This window comes from Rhinichthys klamathensis, unplaced genomic scaffold (genome assembly GCF_029890125.1).
Source record: "Rhinichthys klamathensis goyatoka isolate OS25496 unplaced genomic scaffold, OSU_Roscu_1.1 h1tg000133l_1, whole genome shotgun sequence".
Lineage (NCBI taxonomy): Eukaryota > Metazoa > Chordata > Actinopteri > Cypriniformes > Leuciscidae > Rhinichthys > Rhinichthys klamathensis.
This window is the reverse complement of record NW_026606668.1, coordinates 4,629,457-4,641,649: the sequence shown is the minus strand read 5'-3', so window position 1 is coordinate 4,641,649 and position 12,193 is coordinate 4,629,457. Positions and strand designations below refer to the sequence as shown.

The 12,193-nt window shown below is 34.6% G+C and overlaps 1 protein-coding gene across 1 annotated transcript in view; it reads left to right on the top strand.

Annotated features, from left to right (window-relative positions):
* chrna8 (cholinergic receptor, nicotinic, alpha 8) overlaps nucleotides 1–12,193 on the top strand; it is a 108,414-nt gene that overhangs the window by 50,581 nt on the left and 45,640 nt on the right. Inside the window, exon 3 of the mRNA XM_056256936.1 lies at nucleotides 9,759–9,803. Within this exon, the coding sequence (XP_056112911.1) occupies nucleotides 9,759–9,803 (45 nt within the window). The remainder of the gene's footprint in view (nucleotides 1–9,758; nucleotides 9,804–12,193) is intronic.

Sequence of the window (12,193 nt, the reverse complement as noted above, 5' to 3'; positions counted from 1 at the left end):
AAAAATAAAGTAAACAAATATCTTTTCAATATGTTATCAGTGTTTGAAGAGGTTATGTAAACATACTTCTAACGAATAAATGACGGTTTTATCACTTTACTCATTCCCACGCTTTTTTACCTCTCATGTTAACTTACCAACAACAAAACACAGCAATGTTAAATGGTACTAACACATTGAAATACGTGCTAATATCGCTACGTTAATAGTGAAGCAGTACAAAAACACACACAGAGATAACTTATTTATCTTATGAGGTTGCAGTAAGCCTATGACAGGTAAATTACCCGTGTCCCTAAACGTTAGACTGTTAAGGACTGAAAAATGTTTTCTTACCTGATATCGCCAACAGACCACGTACGACCCCTTCCTCTGTTCATATTCCAGCTTTTGTTCTTCATTGACATAGCAACTAAAATTCGCTCAGAATTTGAGAATTCAACAGGCAGATATAAAATAATCCAGGTCTGACCGAGTAATCAACGCAAACAGCAGCTGCTCACACCAACCGAGAGTAACGGACGTATTTTCAAACTTAAAATAGGCGCGCAGAGCCGCGCACATTCTCATTGGACAGTTTCCTGGAAGACAGACAGATTAACCTATCATGCTCAAAGTAAAACGGAGAAACAACCAATAACAATAGCAATAGTTTGCGCGAGTTGCAGTCTGTATTATTATTTAATTAATTGGTCAAATGACATGACAGTGTATGAATATATAATAATGCAATGTAAACTGTTAGGCAAGCAGACAAAATTGGCAAGCATACAAAATTGTAAATTCACACAAAATCACATAAAGCAAAAGGTTTCTGCTGCACTGCTCTGTTGAGGGTGAAACTATTGTTAATGATAATACTTATATTTTAACATATACATTGAAGAACTGTTATGAAAATCAGAAAAATCATTAAATGCTAATGAATTATCATAATAATATGTTAAAAGGCAGATATTTATGTATGTTATTGAAAACATTACGTTGTTTCAACGTACAGATATTGTAGAAAATTAAACGTTGATTTAGAAAGTGTTTTTGTTAACCTTTTTCAACCATTTAGCATTAAACGTTGTTTCAACGACTGGCATTATTTCAATCATATTTCAACGTTGAAGGTCGGTCATGTGCCGGCTGGGTATATTAATCTACCTTTAGTGAAAGCTGAATGCCGATATCGTGGAAATGTTCCATACTTTATCCAGGCTCTCTACTGCTTCATGACGTATCCCCCTCCCAAAGTCAAACAATATCATTGGTCGAGATTGCCTCTGGCGTATGATTCGTCCAATGATTGTACAACATTCAATTATTTGAATCTGCGCGCACTTTCTTGATATCTAAAGCAAAGAGAAAACAATTAGGATGTTTGTTTACACGTTGTGTAATGTTTCAACCATTTTAATGTCTTCAATTCCTTTACCCCCAGTTTACCAAAGCTCAAGTTTATGCTACAAGAGCCTTGGTTGAACTCGAGCCCCAGAATAAATTCCTTGTCTTTCACACATTGCTCACCTATTGTAAATTAAAAATATATAGCACCCCATTGCAAAGCTTTATTCATAGTGTGGCGGTTTGTTCCCATCAACCGAGAAAATTGTGGAGTGGCCTAATGATTTCACTGCAGTGAGGGCCTTGAATTTTGTTGAAAATAGATTGACTTTGTGTCTTAATGCTTCAACGTTTTTAAAGTGGATTTACAGCCTTTACTTTTAAATTAAATCACATATTTTCTTCTCAAATAAGCATATGAGATACGTGTCAATATAGTATATGGTCAGAAAATCACTGTCAGGGCAGCATTTCAAACAGACAAAAAGGACAATGTCACCCTTAAAAGCCAAGCCAAAAGAGGACATATCAGCACACAAGATTCAAGAGTCCTTTCACACCAACAGGCAGACAGGCATTAGGAGGTTAGTGTCCAGCATTCTTGAGCCTGCACTGTAAAAAATGTGACCAATGGTTACTTAAAAAATTTATGGCAACAAAGTGACACGTAATATAATTGAATAGATTTTAAGTTCTACATCTTTGATTAAAAAGTATTGAATAAATTAACTAAATTTAAACCAAAAAAAATGAGTACATGTTCATAAAAGCAACACTTAAAATGTGTTGAATTTAGTAATAGCATGCAAAATTTTAAGCCAAAATATTATTAGTAAATCCAAATCAGTTTCACAAAGAAAATCAATTTATGTTTAATAAATATCTGAGCAAAAGTAATTTAGGTTTACTAAATATCTAGGAGAAATTGCTTTAGATTTACTAAATATCTAGAAGTGAATTTAGATTTACTAAATATCTAGGAGAAATTGCTTTAGATTTACTAAATATCTAGGAGAAGTGAATTTAGATTTACTAAATATCTGGATAAAAATAAGTTATATTAACTAATATTTTAGCACATTTTTGCCTAATTCAACACATTTATTCTGCGTTTCATATATATCCGTACCTAAATGAATTGTTTAAATTGAAGTTTTAATTGGTATCACATTGCTTTAAATCTATTCAATTATATTGGATGTCACTTTGTTGCCATAATTTTTCTATGTATAATACACTCAATATCATGCCTTCTTGGTGCCACAGGTAACTTAAATTGGGTTAATAAATCATCATGCATAACAGCAGGTAAACATTTATTTGTCAATTTTTTTCTAAACATGTTTATCTGACATTTTTCAAGTTGTTTAGTGCAAAATGTCAAAATACAACAATAAAACACAGAAAGAGACTAAGAAAACAAAGGCAGAAAACATGTATGCGTACAATAGGGACAATATAATGGCATTTGGGATTCGGATGTTAATAAATGTTTGTTCATTTAATGGTGTTTAATTTCTGCTACATCATTGGCTTAAATTTTCCAGTGATTTGTGATGTGATTTAAGGTTTAGTCCTGTTACTGCATTTAAATTATGACCATGACAGTTATTATGGCAGTTTTTAGTCTACAAATTTTTCTTACATTTTCATTTAAAATATTTTATTACATGTGCCAATTGAAATCGTCAGGGCCATTATGTTATTCAAACGGCTAATAGTAATTGATTAAAATATCACATGGAACCTGGGATAAGGTCAAGTAATTCCATTAGCCTAAATTTACTTTTTGCTTAAATAGGTCTCACTTAAACAATCACATGAATTTGTTCAAATTTCTCAATTAAAAGATGTTTAATGGTGTACACAGAGGAATCACAATGTATAATAACAGCTGCCTGTGGCAATATAAATTCAAAAACACAATGCCAAATGAGTATGGTTGGTTTGATATTTCTGAACAACCCCATGTTGCACTGAAAATCAATATTTTTCAGTTACTTAACAGTTGAAAAAGAAAATGCCCAAACATTCATCAAGTGGAAGAAAGTTAAGAACAATCAGGGCAGCGTGAACAATCTTTATGGTGCCTTTTTGTTTAATTTGGTCACTTTTATGAAGAGTAAAGTAATCTTCAAATTCCAAGTCCGAACACTAACGACTGAACTCATCAGAAAGTCCAAAGGTCTCCTTCAGTAACAGTTTGCAGTTCCTTCACAGTGAGTGGGTAACCGTGTGACAGTTGTTACAGTGACTTAATTGTCCCCTTTCATTCTGCGAGGGTCCCTTTTCTTAAGCTAGTAGCTTATTCTTGAGGCTGTTCACTTTTGGGGACAGCTTTGAACAATCCAGCTCAAGGAGGAGTTTCTGGAAGACTTCAAGCGTGTACCTGAGCTCCTTGGGATAGGCAAGATTCACTGCATATGCCAAGCCAATGACCATGAGCAAGCCCTTGGAAAGTTACCCAGAGCAGTCAGAACTTTCACGCCCTCTACTACGATACCGATGTCATCAGGACCCTCTGGCGTAGTAGGCTTGATGTTGTAGATTTTAATCCTTTGTACAGCAAGGTCCTGTGACACACTGTCTTTATCAGCGTCCTGAAAAAGCAACAACATTGGGTATTTCAGACTGCACCACCAAAGGAGAAGATTCTAATTCAACAACTCCCAAATTGTTTTCAACCCTTTGGACAAGAAAACCTGTGGCTATCATGGCTGTTGCACATGATTTACTTCAGTTACAGAAAAAAATCAGAGATAATATACTTCCATAAGCATATTTTCATGCCAGGTAATTTAAAAAGGATCTAATCAGCTGACCACCACATGAAAACAATTCAATGACACCAGAGATGATGGTCTTAATTTAGTCACAGTTAAATCGGCTAAATTAAATCCATTCATTGCTACAGAAATGAATTTCTTCCCAGCACTTGTCTGTGCACTTTGTGATCTATTGCACACATATTATTCTACATTCACTGACACAGGCTGGTCACCTAGTGACCCTCTGGGAGTACTGTATACTGTAGTCTTTTTCCTGGTGCACATCTATGATGTTAAGTTAACCTTAGCCAGCCAAAGAGCAGCATCTTGGTAGATCTTGGTAGTACAAGCATGCTGCATGCATATTGGCTTGGCTGATGAGATTTACTCCTTATCAAATTTGGTACAGAATGACCAGGCACTTTTTAATACTTGTCGAAGCAATTTGGCTGTCGACACCCAGCCCTAGAGATGAGACAGATCACCTTCTTTATATTTTAACATGTTCGTCAACTTACATCATACTCCTTTAAGAGGTGATCTGTGGATTCCCCAAGATACACCATCAAACACCGAATGACAACATCTCTGGTCATGCTGATGCTAGGGTTGCTTGGAGCCTGAAATGACAAACATAAACATAATTCAAGTTCATGATGTAAAAATCATTTAATGACATAAAACATTCTTAAAGCTGCAACTTTTAACAATAGGTGGCTTACATTACTGCTAAACAAAATGTCTTAGTTGTCAACTAACAGTGCATATGAACTCCCATAAAACCACACAATTTTTACACCTTGGATTTTGTATGGATAAAACAAACAAGACATAACATGTCAATCGGTGAGCTTTATATGTGCTGGTAGGCAAATTTTTTGGACAGAGCCAGACTAGCCGTTCCTCAACGTATTCCTTTAAGCAGTAAGTACACAGAACTGAGTGATAACTGGCGCTAAACGAGTCTAATAGGTCTAATAATTAAATGATGGATCATGACATGTAAGAGATTGGACACCTTTGATTTCAGGTACATATGTTAAATATTAAGTTTTTGTCTGACATCTAATTTTTGCAATAAACCATTTTAAAGAAAATTTGCTTAATTAGTGTCAACGTAATAAAATTCCCTTAAATGGTAACTAGGATGTGAAAAAGTATGTACAAACAATGTGTTATCATAACTTAATTGTATGTCTATGAGACATGTTATCAGTATTTCTATTTTTTCTGCTGTTTAAATTTCAAATTTAAGTTGGAACTACAGGTTTTGGACATAATTGAAAAAAAAAACCTGCAGGTAATCTGCTTTTAACCAGGAAATGTTGATACAAGAAATAGTAATAATCAACATGTGAAATGTGGTATCACAGCTTTTTTTTGTTTTTCATACAAGTCAAAAACATACCTATTGATAAATTTCAGTCAAAGTTTCTTCATGCATCTGAAAAGAAATGATAAATGAGCTTAGATTTAATTTGAAATTGTATTTTACACATACATAAGAGGAAACATAAGGAGTAACTAAACAAACAGTAATTATTAAAGCTTAAGAACACTGAAACATGTAATATGCAAATAAGAATAAAGAGTGAACCTGACAAAGAAAATTCCTAATATACAGTGATAATTTGTCTTTTAAACCTACAAGGGTGTTATATTCTACAAGAAGGTCAATCGCCTAAATTAGTTATTTACTCTGTTTTGTGGAGACACGTTCATGACAGAATGAGGATATACTGAGCATGAAATGCTAACATAATAGTGTTAAATGATAAATCTGTTGTTGCAAACAGACGGACGATGCCTCTCTCTGGCAGCACAAGTCCACATCATGCTCTAATTTAGTGACCTCAGACGTAGCTCGCCGGTGTAATCTGTCAGCACGTGCTGAAACCGGCTTTAATGCATACTCCGACAGAGAAAAACTTTTTGCCATCTCCCGTTGTGCCTCATTGTATGTTACCGTGAATTGCGACTTGAAACTGCGTGGCTAACATTACTTAACATGGAGCCTCTGTGAATTTGGGATTAGCACACCATCCAGGCGTGCGCAAAACAGACTAACGTTAGCTAGCTTGGGGTGGGGGAGGGGTGGAGATGCAGGCCGATGCCAGGAAAATTGGCAAAAGTAGATTAACATAGCTGGTATCTTAAAGGCCATTATCTATAACGTTATACTTCGAAAAAAAAAATTGTGATATTTAAACGACTAGGTTACTTTTTCAGTCATTAATTACCACGCTTTTAGTCGAAACAGCAGGCAGAATCACTGTTACTTTACATTAAGTTAACATATCTTTATTTTTACTTTCAACCAATAAAGTTGGAATGTTGGATAACTTGCAGCAATGCAAAACAATGTTCAACTGCTAACTGTTACAGCAACTCCTTGTAAAATGATTATTAACTTATACAAGTCTTACCTTTGGGAAAATGGCAGCCAGTCTCTGAAATGTTGACGATCCATCATGTGGCTGAAAATAGCTGGACCGGAAGTGTGAGGTGATTAAATCCAAAGACCTCCCAATGAGTAACATTTACCAATTTTCTGCATCGTTGACTTTCCTGATAAAATATAATTAAATTCTACTTAACGATTCACAGCTGATTTTATTCAAACAAAACTGAGTAAAATGTTATTAATAAATAACTAGAATTTGTTGAAGTCAGCTCAGTGTGATTCCAAACTACAAATAGTCTTTTTTATTATGTATATGTTACTAATGTTTGATTATTAAATATTAATTGACGCCATTCCCAGTTTTTACAGTGTGGTTGTCTTGCGGAAAAACTGTCCCAAAGCATGATGATCCGAGACTTGAGGCTGCAGCACCAGACAGCAGCAGCTACAGTGCACGGGGTGTGGTCTGAAAATGTTGCCACTCAATTTTTTCTCTGCCACTTATGAAATTGTTACAGAACACTTCAGAATTGTAAACACTGAGTCAGTGGTACCTGACAGTAGAAACAATGGATATAGGATGCATAAACAATCACTGACTATTCTTGATTTAATTTTATATTAAACTTAAGCTCAATTATTTCATGTACAATAACTGTATATTTAGTTACACTGTGCAACAATATCTCATACTGTATTCATCCATCTTTCAAGGCAATATTTTTAGATCTGTTTCTGTAGTATAACACACAGTAATTATTATGTTCAATTTTTATTTACAGCATATCTGCATGAAAGGTATAGCCTACATAGCTGTTTTTTTTTTTTTTTTTTTATGTATATATTTTTTATCTATCACTCTTGTATCTGCACTTGTTGAATCTTAAGCTGATGTGGCCAGCAAAGTTTATCTTTGCTTCTGAAAAATATCTGCATTGGTGGCAGGGGACTTGGAAGTTTTACATTTACCCTGTATTTGATAGGTGTGAGGTGCTAACCTAACCCTAACCCTATACATTAATGGTAAAGTAATGTAGATATATTGGATAGTTGCTTTTATTTACTATAAAACAATCTTTATATAAAGTGAACTCCTTGAATTAAAAGTATGTAGATATATTGGATAGTTGCGTTTAATTACTATAAAAGTAAGTTTATTCAAAGTAAACCTATACATTAATGTGAAAAGTATGTGTTTTACATCTAAAAATCTGTACTTTGACGGGGAGTTCTTGTGGATGTAATTGATAATGTTATGAATTTACCAAAGAATACTGTGTAAAAACAGAAGACTTCTTTAATTGTATAATTGTAAGGTATTCCTGCAATAATTTCCAGTTTATATGCAGATTTATTCATTTGTTTAATGTTCTACAGACATTTTTTTAATGAGATTTTCTTTTCATTCTACAGCAGTGGAACTGTAAAAATACAGAAAATGTTTACAGTAAATATCTGTATTTTAAAAAACAGAATTATTCCGTAGAATAACTTAAGGTTTTTTACTGTAATTTGACGGTAAGTGTTTGGCAACTTTGCTGCCAGACTTTTTACCGTTTTTGTACGATTGTTTTTTTACATGTATTTACCTTAAATTTAAGGTTTCACAGTAAAAAAACACATAGTTGTCTTAATTTTAAATAAGCGATTTTTTTTGTCTTTTTACATAGAATTTAATGTAATTTAACATTCAAGCCAAATCCTGTAATACAAAAGAATAATCCTGTAAAAAAACCGAGGTTACGTTAGTAACGTTTTCTGTTAGTAGTCTGCAGCGCGCTTTCAGAAACCCTCCACCTTCCCCAGCTCCACCTGTATAGATCTGCTACGGGGGATATTTCGTGAATGTTAAATGTACTGTAGCAGCAACATGTCTTACATGCTCACAGCACCATGTCTGTGAATCTATTGGCATTAGCAAGTCTCAGTACTTGCAGCAGCTCTGCCAATATTTATTACCATTACCATGCCAATCTCTGAGAGTTGACATGACAGAGCTAATGTTAACAAAGGAAACCTTATTGTGAAGTGTTGCCCCATTTTAAAAAAAATTTTTTATCAATGTTAAAAATAGTTGTGCCGCTTAATTTATTTTTCTGGAAAACAACATTATTTTTTTCTTCCGGTTTCTTTCTTGAATAGAAAGTTCAGAAGAACAGCATTTATTTTAAATGGATTTTTTGTGTAAAGTGTGTACTGTCACTTTCGATCAGTTTAATGTATCCTTGCTAAATAAATATTTCTTTTAAAAAAATCATATTGACCCCAAACTTTTAAATGTAATGTATAATGTAAGACATATTGAGATCCCTATAGTCTAAATATCACACCATGGTTTGTGATGATATCAGACGTTAATGCAATGGTACTTTGATATATACCGTGGTACTGCATGAATAACATATTGATATACTATAATATTTACATGGTAGCCTAATCCAAGACAGTACAACTATTGTAACAAAATCCATGGTATTACTAATAATATACAGGCCTACATGGCAATACCACAGTACTTTTTTGTTAGTGAAACTCACTCTATAAACCCACTTAAATGAGATATCTCTTCTTTTTTTTTCTTTGATTATTATTTGAAATTATCTTTGATATTGTGTATAAACTGTGCTGACACTTGAACCTGTCTGAAGCTTATGCTGTCTGTTCTTATCGGTCAGTTACTTATTGAACTATAGATGAAGCCAGAAACAAGAATATCTAAGGGTAAAAACATGAGAAATTGATGACACTGTAGATCATCCCTGGTCCGAACTGAATGTAATGTGAGGCAATCAGAGCTGACACTTCTCTGAATGAAACCAACATCTTTGATCATTCAAAGCTGAATGTTCTTGAGCTCAAATAAACACAGAAAGATTCTGACACCGATCAATGCATGTTGAAGTGAAGCTTTAAATCCCAAGACGTTTACTATAAGATCTGTATTGTAATGGTGATTGTCACATTGTGAAACTGCTTTAAGGTTTGATTGCTCCTATTCATTGAGTGTTATAGCTGGGGATTGTTGGCCTTATCTCAAATGCTCCAAAAGGCAAAGTCTGCATTTGTGTGTGTGAGAAAGAGAGAGATAGAGAGTGAATGGTACACAGAGGCCAAAAAAGGAATAAACGTCTTTGTTCATAAAAAGGGTTGGGATTATAGAAGCAGAAAGGAGAATTGTTCAATTTGAAGTAATCCTTCATTTATGTCCTCATTTGATACCAAATCTCTTTTTCTCTCCATTTTCTCTGCCCCAGGATGAAAAAAATCAGGTATTAATAACCAACGCCTGGCTACAGCTGGTGAGTTTCTACTTTCATTTTGTACTCATGCATTGTGCATGTATGTGTAAGTGTGTGTAGGTCAAAAGTCCCTTTAAGGAAACTACTACTTGGTGGCCATTTTGGTAATGTCCCATGCAGGCAGCTACAGTATTTCCTTACTATTTACCAAGTGTCACAGCTACTTTTGGGGATGACCACATTTGTTTTGACTTTTTGTCAAGATTACATTTCAATAACATATTTTAAATCAGAAATAAAACCCAACATAGGCTTATTGAAAAATGTCCCTCTGTCTACATTTTTGCAAAACTCAAAATGTCAAAAAAAAGTACTTATACCATGCAATGCAATTCTCTTCAGTTTCCATCTTAAATTAACACTATAGTGGCAGTAAAACAATAACAACTTTTATTCCTTGTTAAAATTAGGATGACATGGGCAGACTTTTTGCACAGTTCCTTGCACAATAAGGCTTCAAAACCATACACTTTACCAAATTGCATGACTACACGTATTTTAAATACATTGCATACATGTTGCCGTTTGCATCACATAATCAGCTCCATATGTACAGCTTTTCTGACAAAAACTTGCCCGGTAGTTTTGCATATTTTGCATATCTCCCTAATCAAACACATCTGATTCAACTCATCAGCTCATTAGTAGAGACTTCAAGACCTGAAATGGTTGTGTGTCAGATTAGAGAGACATCCAAAATGTGTACTGTTAGGGGTACTCCAGAACCAGGGTTGGGAAGTTGGGAACCACTGCTGTAAAACACAAGTCGTGACACTCAATAAAAGAGCTGAAAAACTTGTAAAAACAAGCTAAAATGGCATGGTTGTTACAGCAAATGCATTTTTATCTAACATTTACAAATGTGATTTTAACGTTTTCGAACTGCCAACGTCCAAGTTGCCAGATTCACATTTATCTGTTCATAGAAAATTGTTCCGTGAAACGTGCAAGAAGCAACATATCATTTATGCAGAAATGTTGCCACAGGCATGCATGTATTTTTTTTCAATGAGCCTGGGTTGATAAAATCTGATCACATTATAATAAATAGCATTGCTTCATTATCTCAAAAATTTATTTTACTGTATTTTTTCTGGACAATTGTGCCTTCTAGAGTAAATTAACACTATGAAAGGCAATCCTCTCATTCCTATAGCCATCGTAAATGAACGATATGATTTCTCTCCCTCGTTCACTATACTGTAAGGCCTGCCCAATCGGTCCAACAACAGTTTCCGATAAGCGGGTGAAGGTTTACTGCGTGTTACTGTCTTTTCCGCGTGGCAAAGTAATTTAATTCCAATTCATCTGTTATCTGACTCCATTTTATCAGGACCTTGAATTTAGGTTAGATTGCCAATTGGTTTTTGGTTATTTATATAATAGTTTAACAATACATTTGATTATTCCATTTAACTCTTTACTTTATATTTTACCTGTTCATTAGGAATCTATGTCGCTCAGAGAGTCCCGCGCCAGTCGTTAATATTACGCGGATCTCACGATCACAAACTCGCCAGTCTGATCGATAACCGGAGGTTATGGCTTAAGCAGTTTAACAATGCCGCAACACGCTTGCTATTGTTAAAAAGTACCCATGTAGCCCCCTACAGTCACCCACATAACAACTTAGTTAAAGCCCAAACAATAACCAGAGGTTATGGCTAATACATTAAGATAATGCTGCTCCAAACGCTGCTATTACCCCAATAGTATTCTTATCTAGCCCCCTATTTGCGACTGCATAACAGCTTAAAGTCAAGCAGTTAGTCAGGAATCTTGAATCCCACCAGATGTGCCTCACGCTCCATTTAAAATGGAATCTAGTATATATACTTAACCCTGAACGCAGATTTGCGGAAACATAAGACTTCACTTAATCTACTTGAGAAAATTATTTCAGAGTAATTCAGAATAAAATCAAATGTAACAATTTATTATGTCAGGTCAATGTATCATGCCAATTTCATAATCAATTCAAAGATAATCAATACAATAACATCAAATGCTCAGAGATAAAGAGTAAAAGATGTACCTGACTCAAGAAATACATGATGCTGAGTGTCTGAGAGACACTCAGCATTATGGGCTGATCTCATTACAAATCGCCCTGAGCCTCTTGTGCTCTTTCTTTAAATACCCAGACCGAGACAGAAACTTCTTTCACATGGAAACATTTGCTAACAATGGGAATTTGCATTCAGAGTTTACACCTTTTGAGAGCAGGGTGCCATTTGCCTGGAAGACACAGCCTCCTCTGTTATCTTTAAACTCTTAAAAACTTTATTACCTTTTGGTTTACTTCTGTGGAGAATGAGTCTTTTGTACCAGTCGCACTGAGACATTCCAAATGATACCAAACATGTATAGTGTTGTATTATAATTGTTCA